The sequence below is a fragment of the Lineus longissimus genome, chromosome 19 (assembly GCF_910592395.1).
Source record: "Lineus longissimus chromosome 19, tnLinLong1.2, whole genome shotgun sequence".
NCBI lineage: Eukaryota > Metazoa > Nemertea > Pilidiophora > Heteronemertea > Lineidae > Lineus > Lineus longissimus.
In genome coordinates, this window is record NC_088326.1 from 8,480,336 (window position 1) to 8,505,536 (window position 25,201).

General features: G+C 42.7%; 3 protein-coding genes and 1 long non-coding RNA gene across 4 annotated transcripts; 1 reads left to right on the forward strand and 3 right to left on the reverse strand.

Moving 5' to 3' along the window:
- Nucleotides 1-1,606: 1,606 nt before the first annotated feature.
- LOC135503256 (uncharacterized) lies at nt 1,607-3,179 on the reverse strand. The gene is made up of 3 exons (XR_010449875.1): nt 3,101-3,179; nt 1,972-1,995; nt 1,607-1,690 (listed from the first exon to the last, which is right to left on the reverse strand). It is a non-coding gene; the product is annotated as an uncharacterized LOC135503256 (long non-coding RNA).
- Nucleotides 3,180-4,620: 1,441 nt separating this feature from the next.
- LOC135502959 (membrane cofactor protein-like) lies at nt 4,621-8,447 on the reverse strand. The gene is made up of 6 exons (XM_064796187.1): nt 8,297-8,447; nt 7,800-7,997; nt 7,344-7,467; nt 6,519-6,686; nt 6,201-6,380; nt 4,621-5,826 (listed from the first exon to the last, which is right to left on the reverse strand). The coding sequence occupies exons 2-6, from the start codon at nt 7,977-7,979 to the stop codon at nt 5,744-5,746; spliced, it is 735 nt and encodes a 244-aa protein (XP_064652257.1). The 5' UTR covers nt 7,980-7,997; nt 8,297-8,447; the 3' UTR covers nt 4,621-5,743.
- Nucleotides 8,448-9,305: 858 nt separating this feature from the next.
- On the forward strand, nt 9,306-13,099 carry LOC135503070 (uncharacterized). The gene is made up of 8 exons (XM_064796359.1): nt 9,306-9,445; nt 10,603-10,626; nt 10,908-11,009; nt 11,122-11,222; nt 11,724-11,832; nt 12,082-12,255; nt 12,661-12,821; nt 12,971-13,099. Exons 1-8 carry the CDS (start codon nt 9,373-9,375, stop codon nt 13,067-13,069), a joined length of 843 nt encoding a protein of 280 aa, XP_064652429.1. The 5' UTR covers nt 9,306-9,372; the 3' UTR covers nt 13,070-13,099.
- A 391-nt stretch (nt 13,100-13,490) lies between these two features.
- Nucleotides 13,491-23,137, reverse strand: LOC135502788 (maltase-glucoamylase-like). The gene is given in 22 exon segments (XM_064795893.1): nt 13,491-13,562; nt 13,947-14,105; nt 14,428-14,477; nt 15,223-15,311; nt 15,598-15,722; nt 16,244-16,385; nt 16,767-16,870; nt 16,872-16,925; nt 17,161-17,277; nt 17,373-17,407; nt 17,814-17,950; nt 18,239-18,368; nt 18,539-18,623; nt 18,767-18,910; nt 19,079-19,210; nt 19,342-19,473; nt 19,851-19,976; nt 20,683-20,801; nt 21,155-21,260; nt 21,545-21,713; nt 21,980-22,132; nt 22,923-23,137. Coding segments are annotated over 22 exon segments (2,595 nt in total).
- Between the last annotated feature and the right edge of the window lie 2,064 nt (nt 23,138-25,201).

Consider the following 25,201-nt stretch of genomic DNA (forward strand, 5'->3'; position numbering starts at 1 on the left):
TCGTAAACATCATGCAGATTCATCAGCAGTGTGCGACGATAATCCTAGGCTCTATAGATGAAGGGATAACGACCCTCAACACCGATAGATCAGCATTCGCCACTTTCCTCAAGCATCAATTCTGGACTTCCTGATATGTATTGACTAATCAGAGGAGAGCTATCATGCATGTTCGGCACAGACAGCACGGCCATGATCACATACAGAGGGTTTAATTGGTCACAACTTGTCACCTGACAGGGAGCCCTACATGATTTCTGCTTGAGGAAAATGGCGAATACGTAAACCTGATCAATTTTGCTCCCTGTCGGATTGATCTGGATCCAAATTCTCTCCTGGGTAAAAGAAATCAAGATGGCGACAACTTCTTTTAACGGTACACTGTATACCTATCCATAGTACGGAAACATCGTCCCTTCCTCCATTTTGTGTTCCCGATATCGGCTTCCAACCTCGGGATGATGACAGAGTCCTTGACTGGGTCTGGTCCCTGCTGAAGGTAGAGATTGGAGCCAGTGCCCTCATTATCGAATCTGTCCTGGGTGCGCCCGCTCGAACAGATTTCCTCTGAAAGGAAATTGCAAGGATAAGCAATCATGCGTACAAATTTAAATCTGTCATCGTGCAATTCTAAGACTAATTCTTCGGCTACATAGATCAATGCGTACACCGGTTTGTGCCATCTCCAAGTCTCGGCATTGATAACGGTTGCTGATTAATACTAGCACCGTTTACTTACTACGGAGCAAATGCTAGCTATCCTCTCTTTAGGAGATTGCCTTTTGTGGAGGACATTTTTCTTCCCTGCACAACTTACGCGGCGGGACGAAGTATGCGGTCTCGACCATGAGGTTGGTGGCGGTATCAAAGTTGATCACCTTGCCGTATGTAAGGTTAAGATGAGATGGGTAGATATCCAGAGGAATCTGAGAGAAAAAAAATATGATATTACGGCCGTTCACACGGGACTTAACCGATCTAGATCGATCAAGACCGGTCCAGATTGGTCTCAGTGTCGTGTAAACTCGCACAAATGTGATCTGGTCAAGTCTGACTTGATGGAAAACTACTTGCCTTGAATTTCAAGGGGCGGCATAAGAAAAGCAAATGTTCGTCCCGGCTTCAGCTAAATATGTTACACTTTACATTCAAGAGACTGTTGATGAACAGACTCATGTTTGGTCGCACTTCAGGAAGTCACTGATGAAGAGAGGGACCAATCAACCGATGACCAGCGTCTCGATTTCTCACTGCTTCTGGGGCTAAACAGTGCTTGACAGTGCTTCACAGAGTTTCACCTTAAGAAATGGCGAGTAGCAGGAAGGGCTGAGCTCATTGGAGTATCTCCGCATTTATGACGCAGAAAGATGCTTACCCCGCCCTGGATTCCGGCGATGTAACCATTGACATCGAACAGTAAACATCACACCTGGATCGTTATCTCTGATGTATCTGTTTCCCCGATAGAAGGCGCTGTCTGAAACAATCATTATGAATTGTTAAAATTCAATAAACCTCTTTTATATCAATTTTAAAGTTTCTGAAAATCGCCTACTGAGGTCGTGATTAGGTACCATCATATGCATACCTGAGCAATCGCCATTCCTGGTCCATCCATAGTAGATAGCATCGGATTCGGTCCTTGGCATCTGGTTGAAAGCCCATCCGAGAGGGTTAATACCCCAAGTCACTGAAATCATACAAGATAACGAAGTCAATGACATTCATAAAAATAAGAGAAACAAATTGTATTTGTGAATCGAATATCTTTCTCAAAGTATCCAGAGGCCACATTTGCCAGCTCAGGATTCTCTGTCAACAATTGTTTTAACTTTCGAAGAACTTCAAATGATACAAGGCCTTGTAGCCTCGAGGTTCGTAGTGTATATTTCCGAGTATAGTCTCGAAAACATCTTTTTGCAATGGTAGCCACAACACCTTTCGCCGTTGATATAGAGTAATTTGAATTACCTCCCAAGCCATCCCATGAAGGCCCTGAAAGAGTGGAAATTACGTTTTGTGAACATGATGTCAGGTATACCTTAACATAAGAACTAATCTAAATTCAAATTCAAAGCAGCAGGGTTTCATAAGGACCAAAGACCCCGTGAACTCATGCACGTGTCCCGTGAACTCATGCACGTGTCACTGATCTATGTCGCGCCCTACCATGGTCTCACTAAAGAGGATTTCGCCATATCGGGGAATACCCTTTGCTTTACTGATCTTTGATAGCACTCAGCTACGTAGACTTAGAAAAAGTGTCACTGCCCCTTAAAAAATATAGTTTTTTGTCATTCCTCCACTCCTACTATGTGATAAGGCCCATTCATTCTTGATAAAAATTTCATAACAGCCTGACTTTTCGCAGCCAAAGTTTGGATTGCATAATCATATCCGTATTTCCCTATCTACCAGAATAATTATGAATCTTAGCAGATCTGGCCAAAGCACTGGCTTTAACGATTTTGAAATTCTGTTGAACATGGTTATTTAGCGACAATACATAACGACCAGTGATTTGAAATCTGTTTCTCTGAATAATTCATAGATGACACAGTCATTGAAATGAGAGGTTCTTGTCTGGAATTAGGTATTGTAAGTTTGTTCTGTGACAAGTAACGATTGCATGCATTTCTATACGTAATACCAGAGTCTTTCAATAAATATATTTGAAAGACTCTGGTAACACCAACAACAAACTTATAATATTATACCTCTTGAACTCTACCGGATCTTGATTTACTGTGACATGGATCAATAGCTTGGAGAAAAAAGCCAAATCGATTGGGAAAAAATGTAAACAACAGAAAGTGTTCGAAAAGTCGTCCAACAGGAATCCTCGAAAAACCAGAGTCAGTCGTATCCTCCCCACTCTACTGAGCTCGGTCATTAGTGCCGAGTGTTGGCCTGTGGTTCGGGTTGTCCAACAGCCGGCATCGGGTAAATATTGTCGAAGAAACAGGAACAGCCGAGACGATAACTCATCTTAGTTGGCGTTAAATTGTGTGCACCTGGTTGATAGTTTGCCTGGTTTGACTGCACTCTCCGCCACCAGTTATAAAAGGCTTTCTTTGAATCAAAACATCTCACTTTATACCACCCCAGAGGCTTTCCAGAAAGGCCTGACTGCACCCTGCCAGACCCAGCAACAATAAAAACCTGTTCATCATGGCGACATTTCGATGATGACTTGAATGGGAGACAAGACCACTAATGAATATTCATAGGTTGGAGGGTCGAGGCCTATCAATTAGACGAGTGCATGTTTTTAACTCTCATGTACATATTTGGAGAGGTATTGAAAAAATATTTGTTGTGGTAAGTCTACAGATATAAAGAAATTATTTGATGAAAAAATTAATTTCGAATTTTGCTAATTGGGTAATAGGGGGCGTGTTTTGAGTTTTTTCTGCCAGTTGGCTGAAAAGAGTGGAAATATCAAAGTCTGTCTAATTTGTAGATTATCAAAAAATTTCCGTGGTCAATCAACAGTTTATTTGTCACCATTTACTTGCCCGACTGTCCGGAATAACATAATCTAAATTTCAGATGCACAACCCCACGCATTATTTGATGCGTTGCGGTCAAACATTGACAATTTAACTGCTAAAAGGCTTAAAAAATCAATTGAGGTCTTGCTTCCATTTACACTTCATTTTGGGTCAATTTAGTGAAAAAATTGAATGTGCTCAAATCACTCCAATTCATTTAAAATATTGTATTGCTGATGATTTAAGATGAAAACAAGCTAAAATAATGAGAAAAAAACTTAATTTGACCCAAATATGAGTCAACCTAGCCCCGGTCTAAGTTCGGTTTCAATTTTACAAGTCTTGTTGTGTTGCCATTCATTTTGTAATTTCTTTGAAACTACTTAGGCCTTGATTCTGAAAGTTGTGCCCTAAGCAGCAAAGATATTCCTAAATCACATCCTAAATTTTCAGCTCCATAGCTTGCTTATTCTGGCCAGGGCTGGTCTTTGAATTTGGTGCTGTTGGCTGCAAAATCATGACTTTTTGTCGATTTTGTCCTCTTTCGTCGCTTTTGGCACAGTGTACCACTCTTGGAAATGTCTCTCATTTCTCCCAAAATGTCCAGATATGACTTTCCTTTGTTGGAGAGTTGTGGGATGTCATGTACATTGGTTTGAAAAAATTCTCAAAATGTTAACCCCTGAAATGTACCTTCATTGAGACAAGACCACTAATGAATATTCATAGGTTGGAGGGTCGAGGCCTATCAATTAGACGAGTGCATGTTTTTAACTCTCAAGTACATATTTGGAGAGAGACTGAAAAAATATTTGTTGTGGCAAGTCTACAGATATAAAGAAATTATTTGATGAAAAAATTAATTTCGAATTTTGCTAATTGGGTAATAGGGGGCGTGTTTTGGGTTTTTCGGCCAGTTGGCTGAAAAGAGTGGAAATATCAAAGTCTGTCTAATTTGTCGATTATCAAAAAATTTCCGCGGTCAATCACCAGTTTATTTTTCACCATTTACTTGCCCGACTGTCTGGAATAACATAATCTAAATTTCAGATTCACAACCCCACGCATTATTTGATGCGTTGCGGTCAAACATTGACAATTTAACTGCTAAAAGGCATAAAAAATCAATTGTGGTCTTGCCTCATGGCGCGTTTCCACTGTGAGTATGGTTCCGGAGAAACCAGGTGAACTCTTATCTCAAGAGGATTGGTCAACAGGTTGGTTCACATTTCCATCACCAGGTGGCTTATCAGATCGGGGACTAACGGTCAAAGACCTTTAATCGATGCAGTTATTGCAATACGCGGTCTACCGAAGTTTTTTTCCGGATGTATTATCGAGGATAGTTGACATAAGCTGGTCAAATCTGAATTGGTGACCAGATATAAGTGCTATTTTTCTCAGCCAGATGTCATTTTTAATGGGATTTGACGTCTCTTCTGCTTGTTGATTGGTCATCGGGGCTTGTACTCCCCTAAAGAGTCAGTTTGGGACTACCAATCCACTGTTGTGTACCAAACAGTCATCGTCTTGACATAAGATGTCGTAAAGATGGCAACCAAATACTTGAAGATCTTTCGTGGAGACATAAACGAGCCGGAACAATCACTGCACTTGCGCTTGCAGCTAATTGACAGGCATTTGGAAATAGTTTTTTTAGTGTAAATTCAAAATCGGAATGAAATATGCAATAAATTTCATGTATATGAACAAACCGATTTGTTTTTCGCATTCCTCGGATGTCTGATCTCCTCATCATTCAAGGAAGGCGGAAGTCATTAGGCTACAGTTCCGCTGGTATTGTAAAATCGAAAGTACCGAATGTGCATCATCGGCCTGCTCATATTGCAATGAACAAATCACTGGTCCCTATTATTTGGCTTACTCCCGGTCAAGTTTGCTTTCGAAAAGGGGTGATAAGCGACTCGACTACCATAGACCCTCTCTGTATACTCTGTGTACTCGATGACAAAGCATGAAATCAACTTCTGTCACTGACGACTAGTTTATTAGCCTCTCCGAGAAAACCTGCATTCTTTTCAATCCTCATAGGCGGCGCTGCAAGCTTTGGGTGTTTGCCCCACAACAGCATCCACGTCTGCCTCGTATTTCTAAATCACAATTGATAAACGGTGTCAAGTGAGATTCAATGTATTCCGAGTTCCCCTGTAAGCCGTTTGCATTTTCGGCAAGTCGTATACGAGTCCAAAGCTTGGAGCGCCTCCTCGCGGATGAAAGTCGCGGCTCATTTACTGCATGAAAAACATCATCGTGGAGAGAAAACACAGCATAATGGCCAAGATCCCTGCAACAAGTGCCGCGGATCCATTTTCTGAAATGAGATAATCGCTGAATATTAATTATACTGAGAGACACCAGAGGCAATATATATCCATCATATCAACACACCGTTTGGCTACTAAACGCCCGATGCTGCCCGCTTTATAAGGGAGTTTTCGCAAATCCTCCAAAACGACAACGCGAACGCCTGTACAATTATTCGACCTCACGATCAGGAAGACCAACAATGGGATAGGCGTTCGCGTTCGTGTTTAGGGGGCTTTGAGACAGTACCATTGGACAGTACAGAGCGCCGTATGAAAATTTCGACAGTATTTCATTTTCATATTAGTCTGCATCTAAACAATAACTTCAAGCAATTTAACAAATGCAGTGCTATACATCCGTGATACTATAGATACGAACCTTTGCACGTGATATCACTTCCCCAGGTTCCATCTTTCAGACACGTGATCGAGTCGTGACCACCAACAAAAGTAAAGTTTACGTCACACTTGTACTTCATGACGTCATTGGGGAGGTATTCCGACTTTTTTTCGGCTATCACTGATCCATGTTCAATATTTGGAGGGTCGGGGCAGAGTTCTGAAATGAAGAGCCCAAGATGAATGGATGATGATGACGGCCATGATAGATGAACTTGTAATGCTTATATCCTGACGACACATCGACGAAATTCAAGTGTGCATGAAAGAAAATACAATTACATTTCAGTCAACTTACTCGTGCAGAGGGGTGGGTAGCTCCACGTTTTATTCGGCAGACATTGTACCTCTTCTTCGCCTACTAAAGTGTAGTTATCATGACACGTGACGTTCGCGATGTCGCCAAAGAAATGGGTCCTGTTTCCGATGATGCCGTTAGGAATGGTTTCGGTTGGGCAAAAAGGTTCTGATACAAGAAAAGCCACAAATAATGTTTTGACAAAATGTTCGAGGGTTAGGAACGACAGCAAAGGAGACCTTCAGAATGTAAATTTCATGCTATTTGGCAGCCATTTTGGAGTAGGCGGCCATCTTGGATTTGAAACCCTATCCAGGGTGCCCCTAAACTAATTTCTTATGAGTATATATGGTTTCGATACTTCCAACAGGACCAAGCCACCAGTCGCAAGGCTGGGTCTGCAACTAGAAATGGAGTATGCAGATGACGTTGATTTCCTTGATGGAAAAAAGTAAGTTCTTGACCAGTTCCAGCCAGTAGCAGCTGAGATACCTAGAATTCATTTTCTGTTCATGAATGAGACGAAGACTGAGTCTCTAATTGCGAGGTAGTTAGTGCTACGGGTAATATCGTAATATTAGTGCTAAAGTGGTGTTGGCGAGGTCGCAAATCAGGTCTTGTTTTCCTATCATATTTCTCTCATCTCTGGTCGTCCTTAAATCGAGGTACGATATCCTCATGCGGTGATCATTGACCTGTTGACCATTCTCCAAAGCAGACATATTCAAGCTTATTACAGTGTCAGATCACCTCATCACACTCCTATCACTGCGTAGTTGTATAGTGATCGACTTGATTATGTATACGAAAAGCTGACTTGCTTACCGCATGCCTGTTTCCTAGAGTTGCACGCTTCGCCCGCCTTCGGACAGCCTTTGAAGCAAATGCACTCGCACTTGCAGGCAGCGTGGTACGGGTCCTTTTTTTCCTCAGTGTAATCGCACCTCAACTGAAAATAGCGTGCACCGACACCTTAACCGAAAGGACAATAAATATTAAATCTGCCAGTGCATGATAACGATAAAACTCTATGAATGAAACAGAGAACTCAGATGAAAATTCAACAGTTAGCCATGTTTGTATTTTACATCGGATAGAACATTTAGGACTGAGTTTTTCAGAGGCGAAGATCGCGCCATGATAAAATAGATAAGAATTTGGCCCAAGTAAGTGGCTGATTTAGTGCCAACGTGTGGGGCCTCGATCATGGTGTCAGGCTATTGACTATGGTAGTGAATTGAATGGCTGGTTCAAAGGAACGTATCATATGGGACCTTTTACCTTGAGGCATCCTTTTTTCTCCTGGGTCTGTTTGTCCATACAATATTCCGGCGTGCTGCATAACTTGTCTCCTATCAACCCAATGAAGCTCATATTCTTGGTGACCGTGATCTGCTCATGCACGCATGATTGGGCCAGCACGGGGAGGAGGACCAGGAGAACGACTGGTCCCACTGCCATTTTGATCCAATACGTCCACTGAAACGGCGATACAGATAAAAGTGATGAACATTTTCTATTAATCAACTCCGTATCTAAGCCAAAATGCGGTAAAAGTAGTTGAAACCTGGCCCGTGTGACTCGGGGTGCGACTCTGTCATATGTGAATGTGGCTTCTCTGAACAAACATCAGAACACATCCTTCGAGAATATCCTCCGGCTGGTTACTTACCGAGGGGAGGCCTAGCCAGAGTCCACATCTTTAAAACGCTATCGGGAACAGAAGCAGATTTGCGTCACACAAACAATGCGGAAGTTCAACCAAGACGAAAACCTACCAGAACAGAAGAAAGGAAAATGCTAGAGATATCCGGCTCGTTATATGTCGTCACGATGGATCGCTGGTAAAAATGTGAGAAAGGATAAAGGCAGGAAGCAGCCCGCAGCTCGTGAGCAAAGCTCAAAGCCCTGGGTGTCTCGTCAACGAAATGTATTCACCAGTAAGGAAAAGACCTGTTACATCTGTATATCTGTCAGTTAAAGCCAGTTAACTGTTAATTGTTAAAACAATATTATAAGGCCTTCGGTGCACCAATGCACGTGGAGGAATTTACTGCGAAGCTCTGCATGCATACATATTATTATGCTAACGACGCGAAATATACATGAGTAGGCCTACATGTATACTTGTTCTAAGCACACGGCGCTTTGATATTAATTTATTTCAAATAGCATTCGCATACATTTTTATTTGTAAACGACCGCCCTGGAGCATCTGGTTTTAGCCTTGCTGTTCATAGGGGAATACAATTATTCAGTGCTAAGAGGACAGAGTTGATATTTTGAGCACGAAAGGGGGCGTTCGTATCATAGAATCAGTCTTGCTTTGTGCAACACTGCTGCAGTTTCGACTCGTCTCCATTTGAAACTGGTCGCCTTACGTGTAAACTCTCAAATTTTATGAACTTTTAAAACTATTATATCTTGAAGTATTTGGTTGTGTCAAGACGATAACTGTTTGGTCCACAGAAGTGGCTTGATAGTCCCAAACCGACTCTCTAGGGGGAGTACAAGCCTTCGTCGACCAATCAGCAAGCAGAAAAGAATCCCATTCAAGAAATATATCTGGCTGAGAAAGATGGCACTAATATCTGGTCAACAATTCAGATTTGACTAAACGTCAACCAACCTCTATAATAAATCCGGAAAAAACATCGGTTGACTGCGTATTGCAATAACTTCATTGATTAAAGGTCTTTGATCTTTGGTCTCCGATCTGATAGGCCTCGTACCTGGTAATGGAAATGTGAACCAACCTGTTGACCAATCCTCTTGAGATAAGAGTTCACCTGGTTTCTCCGGAACCATACTCACAGTGGAAACGCGCCATTCAAGTCATCATCGAAAGGTCGCCATGATGAACAGGTTTTTATTGTTGCTGGGTCTGGCAGGGTGCAGTCAGGCCTTTCTGGAAAGCCTCTGGGGTGGTAAGTGAGATGTTTTGATTCAAGAAAGCCTTTTATAACTGGTGGCGGAGAGTGCAGTCAAACCAGGCAAACTATCAACAAGGTGCAAACAGTTTAACGCCACCTAAGATGAGTTATCGTCTGGGCTGTTCCTTAGACAACGTTTACCCGATGCCAGCTGTTGGACATCCTGAACCACAGGCCAACACTTGGCACTAACGACCGAGCTCAGTAGAGTGGGGAGGATACGACTGACTCTGGTTTTCCGAGGATTCCTGTTGGACGCTTTTCGAACACTTTCTGTTGTTTACATTTTTCCCAATCGATTTGGCTTTTTTTCTCCAAGCTATTGATCCAGGTCACAGTAAATCAAGAAGATCCTGTTGAGTTCAAGAGGTATAATATTATAAGTTTGTTGTTGGTATTACCAGTGTCTTTCAAATGTATTTATTGAAATACTCTGGTATTACGTAAAGAAATGCATGCAATCGATACATGTCACAAAACTAACTTACAATACCTAACTCCGGACAAGAACCTCTTATTTCAATGTGTCATCAATGAATTATTCAGAGAAACAGTTTTAAAATCACTGGTCGTTATTTATTGTCGCCATATAACCATGTTCAACAGAATTTCAAAATCGCAAAGCCGGAGCTTTGGCCAGATAAGCTAAGATTCATAAATATTCTGGTAGATAAGAACAAGGAAATACGGATATGATTATGTAATCCACACTTTGGCTGTTAAAAGTATAGGCTGTTGTGATATATTTATCAAGAATGAATGGACCTTGTCACATAGTAGAAATGGAATGACCAAAAAAGTAGCTTTTTTAAGGGACAGCGACACATTTTCTGAACTCAGAGAGTTGTCTATCAATGCATTGTAAAGATATGACCAAGATGATACGTCTATACGTAGCTGAGCGCTATCAAAGATCAATAAGATAAAGGGCATTCCAACATATGTCAAAATCCTCTGCCGTGGTTAATTATACCATGGTAAGGCGCGAGATGGATCAGTGACACGTGCATGAGTTCACGGGACACGTGCATGAGTTCACAGGGTTTTTGGTCCTTTTGAAACCCCGCTGCTTTGAATTTGAATTTAGGTTAGCTTTTGTATTAAGGTATACCTGACATCATGTTCACAAAATATAATTTCCACTCTTACAGGGCCTTCATGGGATGGCTTGGGAGGTAAGTCAAATTATTCTATATCAAGGGCGAAATGTTTTGTGGCTAGCATTGCAAAAAGATGTTTTCGAGACTATATTCGGCCATTCACACAACGAACCTCGTCGCTCAACGGCCTGTATCATTTGAAGTTCTTCGAAAGTTAAAACAGTTGTTGACACGAGAATCCTGAGCTGGCAAATGCGACCTCTGGATAATTTGAGAATGATATTCAATTCACAAATACAATTTGTTTCTCTTATTTTAATGGATGTCATTAATTTCATTATCTCGTATGATTTCAGTGACTTGGGGTATTAACCCTCTCGGATGGGCTTTCAACCAGATGCCAAGGACCGAATCCGATGCTATCTACTATGGATGGACCAAGAATGGCGATTGCTCAGGTATGCTTATGATGGTGCCTAATCACGACCTCAGTAGGCGTTTTTCAGAAACTTTAAAATTGATTAAAAAGAGCTTTATTGAATTTTAAATATTTATAACGATTTATTTCAGACAGCGCCTTCTATCGGGGAAAGAGATACATCAAAGATAACGACCCAGGTGTGATGTTACTGTTCGATGTCAATGGTTACATCGCCGGAATCCAGGGCGGGGTAAGCATCTTTCTGCGTCATAAATGCGGAGATACTCCAATGCGCTCAGCCCTTCCTGCTAACTCGCCATTTCTTAAGGTGAAACTCTGTGAAACACTGTGAATCGCTGTTTAGCCCCAGAAGCAGTGAGAAACGTATGCCGAAATCGAGACGCTGGTCATCGGTTGATTGGTCCCTCTCTTCATTAGTGACTTCCTGAAGTGCGACCAAAGGGTCACTACTCTGCACGTGAGAAGCCTCATTTTGCATAATATGAGTCTGTTCATTAACAGTCACTTGAATGTAAAGTGTAACATATTTAGCTGAAGCCCGGACGAACATTTACTTTTCTTATGCCGCCCCTTGGAAATTCAAGGCAAGATGTTTTCGATCAAGTCAGACCTGAGCAGATCACATTCGTGCGAGTTTACACGACACTGAGACCAATCTGGACAGGTCTTGATCGATCTAGATCGGTTAGGTCCCGTGTGAACGGCCGTAAAATCATATTTTTTCTCACAGATTCCTCTGGATATCTACCCATCTCATCTTAACCTCACATACGGCAAGGTGATCAACGTTGATACCGCCACCAACCTCATGGTCGAGACCGCATACTTCGTCCCGCCGCGTAAGTTGTGCAAGGAAGAAAAATGTCCACCACAAAAGGCAATCTCCTAATGAGAGGATAGCTAGCATTTGCTCCGTAGTAAGTGAACGGTGCTATATTACTTAGCAACCGTTATCAATAGCGAGGCTTGGAGATTGCACAAACCGGTGTACGCATGGATCTATGTCGCCGAAGAATTAGTCTTAGAATTGCACGATGACAGATTTAAATTTGTACGCATGATTGCTTATCCTTGCAATTTCCTTTCAGAGGAAATCTGTTCGAGCGGGCGCACCCAGGACAGATTCGATAATGAGGGCACTGGCTCCAATCTCTACCTTCAGCAGGGACCAGACCCAGTCAAGGACTCTGTCATCATCCCGAGGTTGGAAGCCGATATCGGGAACACAAAATGGAGGAAGGGACGATGTTTCCGTACTATGGGTAGGTATACAGTGTACCGTTAAAAGAAGTTGTCGCCATCTTGATTTCTTTTACCCAGGAGAGAATTTGGATCCAAATCAATCCGACAGGGAGCAAAATTGATCAGGTTTACGTATATTCGCCATTTTCCTCAACAGAAATTATGTAGTACTCAATGTCAGGTGACCGGTTTTGACCAATTAAACCTCCCGTTTGTAATTATGGCCGTGCTGTCTGTGCCGAACATGCATGATAGCTCTCCTCTGATTCGTCAATACCTGTCAGGAAGTCCCAAATTGCAGGAAAGTGGCGAATGCTGATCTAACGGTTGAGGGTCGTTATCCCTTCTTTCATAGAGCCTAGGATTGTCGTCGCACACTGCTGATGAATCTTCATGAGGTTTACGATGATGTTATCCCCATTCAGGTCAGCACTACTGGTACGACTACTCCGAGAACATGAGCTGTGACGACTTTTACCCGGCTTTCCTGCTCTACAACGCTGGGGAGCTTAATGCCTTCGGATGGGCCCTTAACCTCTACCACGAGTCGCCACGATATGAACACCCAACTCCCGATATCCTGGACGTAAGTTGTTTGACTTGGACTTTTTGATCATTTTTGCCGAAATTATTAGGTGATAAAGCGAATTTTCTCCTACAAAACATCCTTATAACAGTGACAACCATTGCCCAACGTATGACAGCTACTAAATGTCATTCATATTTTCATTCCAGAGCTTCTTCAACCCAGTGCCAGTTTGCCTGACCCAGCAGCCAAAAATGTCTACTATTCATATCTACATGGACGATGCACCGCTTCTAAACATGTGTTAAACAATTAAAAAATATGTTATTTATATTGTTTTGAAGTGTTATTTCACGTTATTTCCTCTTGACCCAGGTGATTAAATGGCGGGTATCGATCGATGCTTATGTTGTATCGCTTATTGAGCAGCTCATGTAAGTTCTACTGAAGATTTTCAGGACAGACCGGGGTTAAAGTGTGAAAGCAGTCTTATTTTTCGCGTTTGTATGTTTATTTTCTTTTCTTTTTTTGCTGGATCAATAGCTACATGTTTATCAAGAGAGGAGGATCTATACATGTATTTGCTCTGTTGTTAGTAAACTTGGCCAGCCGCAGTTCACTTGCCAACGCAACGGTTACCATGATGAGGCTTGGAGATTGGATCATGTGATGACATCAAATCACGTGACTTTATACTGAAGGGAAATTAGTCCTATTTCCGGTTCCGGTCTAAATGAATGTGCTCCATGATATCAGGTGTGCAGTGTCAATCCTGAGGTTTAGACTTCTCAACGTAACACTCTGAAAAATAGAAGGTTATCTATGTTCAAAACACGGTTTTCATATTTCCACATTGACCAGATGTAACAATGAAAATCCAAGATTATGAATGATGTTCAAGACGACAATGTTTAAGGACAAACTGGGCTAAAGTAGGCTATCCTGTGTTCACGAGACGTGCTTCCTATGATGTAAGCTGCAACATTAACCATATCACCGCCCATGAAAATGTGTCCTACCCATATTATTCGAACACGGTTAGCCGTCTGTCTCTAGCAGAATAAGATGCTACCACATAATTATGTTTCCGATAAAGCGTTTTTCTGGGAAGAATTTTGTTCCTCATCCACCCTAAAAAAAGCATCGCCGAGAACTACATTCTTGGCAAAAGTAAGACGTTCTTACCTTGAAAAATGAATCCACCTCCATTTTGTTATGATCCATTTTCGCCCCGTCGGCCATGACGGAAGTGGGTAATTTATCGAGTCCCCACAGCTGAATGGAATCGAAGACCAGGTCTGTAGCGTACCCGGTGTGGATCGGAGTGAGAGTTAATTCTCCAGCCTGTCCGAAAGAAAAACAATCACAGATGTCATGGTAACAGCAACAGTGCCGGTGAAGAATGAAGAGTCGAATCAGGAATGTTTTGGTCAATCGTTACAAAAGGCTCTCGGGCGAAGGCATTGTTTCGCCATTTCTTTAGGAGGGGATGAATATCTGCATAAAAACACGGTGCTTCAGTGTCCTTAACACCGAGAGGGTAATTTTCAGCAGCCAGAGCTCTATGCATGGCAGCTTAATGACGTAAAGTAGGTAATGGAGCGTATCCAAGAGAGCAGATGGAGTCCACTTTCCTTAAGTTCTCACAATTGTGTTGGAAACTCACCTCCGTTGCAGTAAAGTTGATCATAGTATAAGATCCTTTGGAAAATGTCTCTGCAAAAACAGGGTTTCATCCCAAATCAACAAGAATATTGTTATTCCCATTGGATCTATTACTCTAGCACGAATATGTATGCAAAGCATCGTCAGGCCTTTAAACCAAATTTCGAAGTGATGCTGGGGCGGATCCATCTTCGCTGGACAGGGGGGGGGGGGGGCGTATCCCCCTACTCGCGCGTTTTGAATGGGGTGGGGGGGGGTCTGGGGGCCCTCCCCTATAAAAGTGTTTGAGGTTAAAGTGCCTTAGAAGCGTTTTTTTCCTCATATCTGACAACAAGTTATTGGTTTCGTTGCCTGAAACGAATGATCGTTTTCTAACACTTGTTTTGCAATGTTATTTTTTGTTCAGACATAAACAAAGCGTCAATCTGAAACTAAAATTTAAACAATGGAAAGTGACAAAAACTTAAGACATTGTGCAACTTTCGTTTTTCCGCCATGAAACTGCGATATCTACAGAAGCGAGCGGCACGTAGACGCAAACCTACAACCAGTCGCACAGTGGTGCATGCAGGGCGTGGTAGTAATTGGTCTTTAGACACCGAAGGTATGCCGGGGGTTACCCTATTGACTATAAATAATTGCGCATTTGAACGATGCTGCGAACGTATTAGGAAACAAAAAAAATATTTGATGACCAAAAATTAGGAGGGGGGGCGTGCGGCCGGTGCGACCCCCTTTGATCCGTGCCTGTGATGATTCATGAACAAATCTACGATAAATTTGTCCGTTTACTCACCAAATGATTCTCCATCATCCCAGAAGAGGGAGCCACTTGCTCTCTGATTGGCGTCCATAGCAACCAATAGCCCCATCGGATTCAGACGACTGAAATTGGTGATTTACGGAATTTAATTCAACATCCTGCGATATGCTTTTGAGTTTTGGCTGTTTTGGTGTGCAGCACACACTTGTGGCGACGCCATCTTTCTCTTTCGATTAGTCTGACCGCACAGGCAACTCATGCTATTTTAAAATTACACAAACTCCGAAGGTTAGGCATTCAGTGGTTCCTTGAAACAACTCGTAATGGTGCCGATCCCAGAGCAGCAAGAGGTAGAAGAAGAAATCAAACAGAAACTGAATAGCGACGAGGGAGGAGGTATTTTCTCACCTGTAAACCGTAGTGTTCCCCGGTTGTTGCCAAGGAATAATGAAGCCTCCCCGAATATGGACGTTGATCTTATCCAGAGGGGTGTCGACCTCTTTCCATTCACCACCTTCAGAAACCTTTGCTCCCTGTGAAAAAAATATTCGCCAGTGTTTTATTTTTGCATTGCCATTATTCTAGTCGAATAAAGCACCAACATAAATGTGCTCTTTCTATCAGTTTTGTTCATGTTTTGGCGTGCTCAATCGCCTAATTTGGGATAAGGGTTAGCAGAAGGATTCTCAACTACGAAAGTCACAACACCATCACGCTTTTGAACATCTCAGCGTTGTTTGCACAGTTACATGTATAATTTACCATTGGCCTACACCCGGCCCGTTCTTTTCGTATTCATAAAGCTGCCACAGACTTCTTCACCGAAATGGAGCTTTTGTTAGTTTGCTCATCGTTGACCAATAAAATCGCTCAATGCTTATTCACTGGGTGAGCGATTACAAATTAACCTATCACAAAAGATTTAGAACTCCATCCTGCCACCTTTTTGTCGGGTAAGAAACATGCCTCAGTCTCCATGAACGCAGTGCACATACTACAATGTATAGTGCTTCTGTTATGCATTGTTGAAGAATTTGAACATTGTTGCACATACCGTAAAATAATCGTACCATGTCTCTTTGGGAAAGTAGGCCGTGACGCTTCGGCAGCCTTCCGTGAGACATGGAGAGATCATGAGAGATGGCCCCCAGAGGAACTGGCGGTCTACATCCCACGTGACTTCATCTTCGAGAAATCTTAAATACAAATATCAGTTGTGCGTGTGACCATGAGCATTTTAAAAAAGTATTTAGGGCCCTATATTGTGTTCATGTATGTCAAAGGCTGTGATGAATCAAACATGGAGTTGCTGCTTAAGCTGGGTTGTGAGCCACACACAAAAATAGAAACCAGACCATTCCAATATTGTATTAATTAAGGGGTGTAATGGTATAAGAATAAGCTATGAATGGCCTCACACCCCTCAAAATGAACTAGTCTTTTGTCTGCTTCTATTGTGTCGTGACTCATATCGTTTCAAGGGTAAGCACGTTTTTTAGTGTTCTTGACATCCTAGTTACTTCGTCATTGCATGAAACTGTGATCCAACAGAACGAATTAACTCGTGTATAACTTACTCGTGCAACAATGGCCGCGCGACAGTGGTGCCCTCTTCGTTTGCATTATGGAACAACGTGTAAAGGTACGGCAGCAGTTTGTATCTGGTGAGGAGAATGTCACGTCACGACTTGTCACGACTTTATCATTCCGTCGCTCCAGGCAGCGGGATCTTGATCCTGTTGACATAAATACGATAACTTTAAGTGACAAATTCCATTGTCATAGACTTCTACGCAAGCGCACGAATTATTACCATGACCTGCTACAGTCCTGGAGTAATCATGGTAGCTGTCCCATTTTTAAACTGTTATCCGCGCTGATAATACAGAAACCACAGATAATACACGGGGTATCCCTTTATCATGCAATGAGTCCCAGATGTCTCTGGTGTTGACAGATAAATGATATTACCCTGAATCCAATAGCGTTGTGATTCCTTGAGAAAGGATAGAACGCACCCAGCAACATTCATCTCTGACACATCTCCTCTGTGGTATCGTACCAGAACCCACAAATATCTGCTCCAGTCTGAAAAATATAGGTAAACCAATTCAAAGACGAGTTGGGTTCGACGCGATGGAATTTTCAAATAAATGTTTTAACCTACCCTGGGTGGAACTTACATATGAGAATCCGAATAAACTGTATTCAAGCATACCTGGAATTGAAAAAGGGAACATTAAGCCAGTTTCACTTCACATAATCCACGTTTAGCCAAATGTTGTCACCGAACTCTATCAACAAAACAGTTATTCTATGTTCACAGATCCCGTATGTCTGATATCCACGTCCATTTCGTAATGAAAGCTGCATTGCTCGGAAACCTAACATCATGAGCGTTTGAAGTCACGACCTGGGCTCTGTCCTAGGGATCAGCTGAAGGAGATAACGCCAAGTTAATGTGAGTGACAATATTTGTTTTAAGCAATCAGGCCCAGGTCATTACATCGCAGTGACCCTTGGGTCGTAAGATAAACCTGTCTGGTTACTCAAAGGATGAACACTTTGACACACACCAACGCACTCCAGGTTGTAAAAAAATTGGAACTGTAAAACAGGCTTACCAACGATAGACCAAGCCATCTGACGCCACTGGCTTTTGTTGTCTCCTAACCAGTGACCAGCATACTTGTTAGAACCGGTAAACTGTGACCTTGTCAGGACGAAAGGTCGTTTGGAAGGGAACATTCGCCGCAATACGCTGGAAAACAAACAATGGCAATGGTAGCAAACAAAACGACGCTGATAGATAAACTACAATGTAATGTATTTGATGTCGATACTTCAGCAGAACTAATTCTTAAATTGTGAATTAGTCGCACCTTTTTTATCAAAATTCCTCTTCAACAGCTTTAGGGGCGATAAGGAACGCTTTTGAGAAAACGGTGTGGAATCATGGTCGGAGACATGATTATGTTCAACTGTTCCGCACAAACAAGGACATGCGCTGACGATGATGAACAAGCTTGGATGGAAACCACTTTCTTACTTGAATGTCTGAATGGACATGCTGTGACCATACAGACTGTGTACATCATAGTGCATTCCCCAGTGCTGCTGCGAGTCCAAGCACAGGGTCTTGAAGTACATTTTACCACAGTCATCTGCACCGTGAATTTCTGAATTGAAAAAAAAATTCTAGAAACTGGACAAATCTGCAAAAGGATGGATAACAACGGTCAAACCTATGCGTAAACTTTATTTCAAATTCCAATTAAGAGACATATTTTTACAGTGCCTGGCAAAAGGACACGCAACCAAGGAAGGAAGCCCATGCAGGACCACTTACTTGGCGTGTATGGTGGGTAGTTGTATTGATTCTTGTCACATCCTGTCGTCGATCCGTGGACGAAGTTTTTCGGTTCGTTCATGTCCTGAAACAAATGGTCAAAAAGCTTTACTAAAAGTGTGTGTCTAGCAGTATTGCATATCGATATAGGTCTGTAGGGAGTATGAGTCAGATTTGTGGTAAATACAAAATCGAACACTCTAAAGAAGAAGACATATAGCAACTTACAATCCAGAGTCCGTCGTATTTGATAGGCCTGTCGGTGTACGCTCTCCCGCTGTAGTTTGAGTAGAAATCTTCGCACCACTTGAACCACCAGTCCTCTGTCCTTGGAAGGGTGTAGTCGGGGAAGAATAGATTACCAGGCCAAACCTGCAATATAATAGAAGAAGAACTGGTTGGTTGTCTACAACTGACTTTATTTTGTTCATTTACGACGACGTTTTGTTTCTTCGAACTCTCAGTAGGAGTATTCGGTTCATGAAATTTCCTTCTCTTTTCCAATATGGCCAATGCTGAAGCCATCTTGAATTTGGTTACCTTCGCCTCGATGTACCCATCACCAGTAGCGTTCCTGATGTAGATATCTTTTACAAGTCCGTCTTCAAAGCAGTGATACGAGTCGTTGAGTTCCCTCTTGTGCATTTCGCGGTCGTTGCTGATGCCAGGGTCCTGAAGGTACAAAAGGAGTGTAGAGAAATATGGGTTGAAGTCTCTGATTGAACCCGATGCACCCGAATGCACAAGACTAAGACCTTTGTAAGGGTCCCCGTCAACAAGTGGGCTAAATGTATCATACCCACCAAGATGATGATGTATTTCTGACCATGGTCGTGCAAATCTTGCACCAAGTCGGGAAGAGTACCGAATTTCTCCTTGTCGAAAGTGAAGTCAAGCTTAGCTCGCATGTAGTCGATGTCACCGTACTGAACGTCCTGGAAAGATTGGAAGGAGAAAGAGTTACAGCGTTGAACAAAAAAGTGCTCTGTCGATTCGAAAAGTTTGCTCAGTAAGCCCCCTATATGGAGAGAAGAGAACTAACGTACCCGGAGATAACTTGCCATAGGCGATGGTGAAGGTAGTCCTAATCAAGTGGTGATTGGTCCATATTCTTCCTATGAATCATGTCGCGTTCCAGATGGATCAGAAGATCTTTAGTCTCTATAACTCAATCCGGCACCACAAAAATAAGGTAGGGCACTTTTCTAGGTGACATTGAAAACTGCTACAGCGGGTTCTACGGGTGAACGGAAGCCGGGTTTATCTTGAGGAGATTTTCAATCTGTGATGGATCAAGATTTAACTAACGTACCATTGAAATCCCCGCCTTTCTATTCCTCTCCACCACGTCGACCACGTTGCTTATGTTACCATAGTCCCACTTTGAAAGCTGGAAGCCTAACGTCCAATAGGGAGGCATCATTGGGCGGCCAATTGCCTAAAAAGTCAAAAGCTAACCTGAACTTAAAAATGATTCAGATATAACCGCAGTCTAAGTCCAAAATTTGAAAGCCCAAAGTCATAGGCTGGCAACATTACCAGGCAGGCTCAGAGTTCAGCGCCCGTTCTCCATACATGTCCCCCTTTCCTTACTCCCATTCCAAGCTTCATCAGTTTACAGTCGGGCCGTTGTTATTGCTCGCGTTATTATGCTCATTTCAGCTAAGCATCTTCCCTGTGATTAGCAAGTCAACAGGGTATCGGCATCTCAATAGGTGGCGCTTTTTTACTAGGGTAGGTGTGAAAATGACGTCACGCCCAAACAAATTGAGATCACGTCACTATACCGATACTCTTGTGACAGTCAGCGCCACGTAGCGGTTAAACCAATACTCCGTCCCAAAGGGGTACGAAGTGCGAGGTGCCTATTGCGAAAATGATTGGTTGACGAAACAATGGCCTGATTGGTTTGCTAGCCTTGTGACGTCAGACTATTTGTACACCGAGGGGTTTTCCTGTTTTTCATCATGGCCTAAGCTTAAATGCGTTTGGGCTGGAATTCCTGGCTTTTTTCGGGGTAGCACATAGGCTCGATGTACAGCGTAGCGGATAGAGGCTATATAATTAGCTTCGTAGCGGTGACCTAGTTTTGCTGTTACCCTATTTGAGAAAGCAATGTGTTTTGGAAAGCTACCAGACCAAACCTCTGTGTACTGCTGCACGATATTTTCCGGTGTCGGGCCAAGGAATATGTAGAAGTCCAAGATGCCACCAATTACTCGATACGTGAGAGCTGGGTACGGATTGGGTTGAAGAAGGATGTCTGAAATATGACGAAAATAACTTTCTATACTTAACATCGAGGCCAGTAACTCACTCATAAACGCTAACATATTAGCGGCTGATGTATACTCCAACGAAGTGTATGGACATGGAAATGACATCAGATCGCTGGCCAACTGACCAACGCCAGTATATGTTAATTCAAACTAGATATTTGGGTTACTTAGTTTTACGGTATCGTAATAAACTAATATAAACAATGCCATGCATATGGAAAGCAGTCCTATTCTATTAATCGATGGCGGATGCTACGACGAACAAATAACGAACAAGAGAATTTTGTTCCGCGAACGATTTCCAGCAGAACGTCTCCGAGGAGGAAACTGTACTCACCCATTGCGTTACTGCTCTTCAGGAACACACCGTGTGCTGATACTGAATTTGGCGTCTTCTCCAGGTTCATGTAGAAGGGCTGAACGCCGTACAGAGAGAAATCATCCTGGTGAACAAAACAAGATCAAACGTTACGCTTATTTGCCCTTGCTGGTTTAGGCTTATCGACTCCCATGAAAGGCCTGTTCATCACCCTGAGCGGTGTTTCCCGGGGGTCGATCTAATCAAGAATTGCCCTGATAACTCTTTGAGAAGACAGTGGAACTCTCGGTGCGAGAGCGTTTTGTTTAAAGACAAAAGACCGTGTATTGGGCTTGAATTATTTTCGATGATGTTCAAAATAGCAAAGATAGGAATGTTCCATTGAGAGTGGTCGACAAAATCGCTTACAATCGGCGCTTCCCCCTGCGCGAAAATAGACCAAGTCTTCCAGTTGAGGTTGTGTTTGAAGACCTGGTGGTTATGTTCGCCGAGCCCGTACATGTATTCTGAGGGGAGCCTCGTAGACAGCTGAATGAACTGGTCGGAGAAGTAGAAGCCGGGAATGGCCGTGTCAAAGCTGAAGAAATAATTCAAACGATGCAGTTAACAACACAATTAGATAACTTCGTCTTGTGAAACATTTTAGAGTAACCAGCCAAGTTACTCTAAGATGTTGTACACTGATTTTGATCATCTATTTTTGGATCCCGACCCGGACTCCGTTACACAAAGGGAGGATGTTACGGACGGAGTACCTCTGACAGTTCAGAATGGACAAAATATGACCGTGAAGACTTTCACTGCCGGTAAGCTAGTATCAGCTAGTATGCTGGCATCACTTACATCGCAACCCCAGTCGCCTTCCTTACGACTTTCACGCCAAAGATGGGTTCAGTTGTAAACTTGACTTCATACAGCGTCTTCACTGGTTTATTCCCCAGGGTGGAGATGTTGAGCGCTTCCAGTGGCACCTCGTAGCGGGACGTGTTGTACACGCTGAATTATATAAAAGTAATGAGTCAGATATAGTATAGGTAAGCACGGTGGCATAGTGGAAAAGAATCTGACTTGAGATCGGAAGGTTCGAAGCACGGTCAGTGTCTCCCGCTCCTTAACAGGCCTGAAGTGGCCAACAATAGTGAAGTCAGTATATATGTACGCTCCTTGATTTCTATGAAAAAAAGGTAATTGATTTGGCTGGGAATGAGTTAAAAGCTATGGGACAGTAGTACAGTATAGTAACTGGATGAACCGTAGAAAAGTGTACTAGTGAATTCACCTTCAAGCGAAGTCGCGTCTCCGTATGAAATTCTACATCGAGCACCAAATCTTCGAAATAATCATCCAGCACTCGCTTGCCTCCCGTTTTCTTCAACCTGGCGCTGTAGCCGGTCGCCGTTTCTTCCACCTCCCCGTACAACATGTAGCCATCTGCCTCAGAGAAGATGCATTTTGCTCATCTTCCGCCGGAAACGGTCGCCAGACGCAGCTGAAAATGATGACGCAGTCACTACCCATTTTTGTATGTCCCACGTGATGAGTGAGACAGGTCTGAACCCATCTTAATGTGAGACACCGCTGTACCGAGAATTCGTTCAGAGGTCAGGTGGGTTAACGCAATTTTTTCATGTTGGTTCTCTAATATCTGGTTTAATCTGACAATCACGAACATGATATAAAAGTAGAGTAGTATTGAACAATCAGTACCAGTCTTTAGTCCTCAAAATAAGGAAACTGACGCCAAGACACCGACATCTTTCAAAGCATCCAGAAAAGAAATACCTACCCTCCCTCCTCGCACTTGTCCTGGGCAACCTCCTCGCGGAGAGAACAGTCTACCACAGGCGCTGTCCGTGGTTGCCCGCCCTGACCCGCAGGTACCCCTCCCGAATTATTCCTAGTTTCCGCATCGGTCACCCCGAAATAGATCCCAACTGCAATACCGATACCCAAAATGACACAGCATGCCACAATGAATATTCGGTTCTTACTCCGGGCCATGCTGACACTGTGTTACTGACTGAAACTGCCCGTCCTCTTAAACAAAAGTGGAAATCTATGCCGAAGTTTTGCTGGCAGTACTGAAACAGCCGACAACCTATCGCGGTTGTGCTCATGTGCCATTGGAAATCTAAGGACACATTTGTGAGGTTACCGTTAAAGATCGACTGTGTATGTATATATCAGTAACACAATTACCTGCACAGTGACTTGACAATTTAGCCGACATAATGATACCGTTTATCACCAAAATGTATATCAGTCCTTATTATTTTGATTATGCAACCAAACTTTATCTTGTACTTAAAGTGATACTATGATGTGATTTACAACTTTGCAGAAATACATCCGTTTTTAATTGTTGATCACAAATGTAAAGCTCAAATTTTCCATTTTTGATTAGATTTATTATAAAATCGCTGTTTTAATCGCGTCAGACTGGCCAACTGCCGAAGACGTTTTGAAAAACCCGCACTAAGTCACGTGACCTTATGACGTCACAACATGAACAAGTCAGACTGTCGAATATTTTCCTATTCGCTCCAGGAAGAAGCTATATCCGCAGTAGTTCGCGCACGTTCAGGAAAATCTAATGAATATTAAATGAGGTCTAAAAATAGTTTTAGGAATACCATTATTATGACGTCAGCGATGGAATTTCCTGGTTAGACTTAGGAAATTTATGATGAAATGACTAGGACTGTGGACTTGGGGGGGGGGGGGGGTCCGTCCCTTCCCTTACTTCGTTACTTCGAGATTTTTTCCAAATGTGCTGGAAGACCTCCAACGACAGACGAATTTGGAGTTGGTTCTCGAAGTTGTGTTCCGGCGGAGCATCAGGAAGAGAAGATGAACCACCGGCTGGTGACCTCTTGACTCGAACTTCATGGTGACGGCCCGGTTCTTTGATAGTAGTAGGGTCAATATATGGTTTGACCCCCAACAAATTGCAACAAAACGTTTTTTAATGGTTTTGGGTACTATTGATAGTCCAAAACAACATACTAAAAGTCTAGAGAAATCTGGGCCCCGGAAAGCTGTTTTTTTCAAGATGGCGTCCAAGATGGCCGCCGTAACCCTTAAGTGACCATATCTCCTTTATTATTCATGCTAGAGTCATGATTTTGATGTCTATACCCAGGTTTGAGGGGTCAAGGAACACATTAAGACCATCAGAAATAACATGAAATGATTGGTTCAGCAAGAAATCCAAAATGGCGTCCAAGATGGCCGCCGCAATGAGAAAATGTCTGTATCTCCCTTAATATTCACCCAATAGTCTTGATTTTGGTGTCTTTCCATAGGTTTAAGGGGTCAAGGAAACCAATAAGAGTATCAAAAATTATATTATAGTTCACATTGAAATGGCTGCCAAGATGGCCATCTCAGCAATTGAGTGTTCATGATATATTCACGCAAATGGAGGCATGTTTGTGGTGTCAATCTCTCCAGGTTTTAGGGATGAAAAAGATGTTAGAGCCATATAGAAATTACATGCTATGGTTTGGTCATTTAGAAATGTAAGCATGGATCTAAAAGACACATTTTATCATGGGTCAATTGGTTTATTTATCGTCCTCTTCCTCGTTTTCCTCCGTTAATGTCTGGTTATATGGATTGTTGCACATGTCTAGCTGGCACAGTCCACAAGCTGGCGTACATGGTAGATTGTATCCTCTACAGCTGCATCTTTGACTGCTGCAGGCTGTAGTGCAGTTGCAGTGAACCATCTTGAGAAGGTTATCAGGAGCTGCATTCATGTCACTTTCGACTGGAACAAACTGACCACCTTCAAGTTTCCAGCCCCACTCACAAGCGTCCATATCCTTGTCTTGTCCCATCCAAACCATTGTTTGTTAGTACACTCTCATGCTATGAAATTTTGTTGCAGCTGCAGTTGGAGGTAGGCGCTCAGGCGTGACAAACGATTGGGAAGATACCACTTTCTTACTGAACATTCTGTACCTTAATGATGCAAGGGAGTCAGTTGCCTTGCCTCCACAGATTACCGCCATTGCTTGACAGCCCTTGCCCTCGATCAGAGCTGCAGTCTGTTTTGGTTGA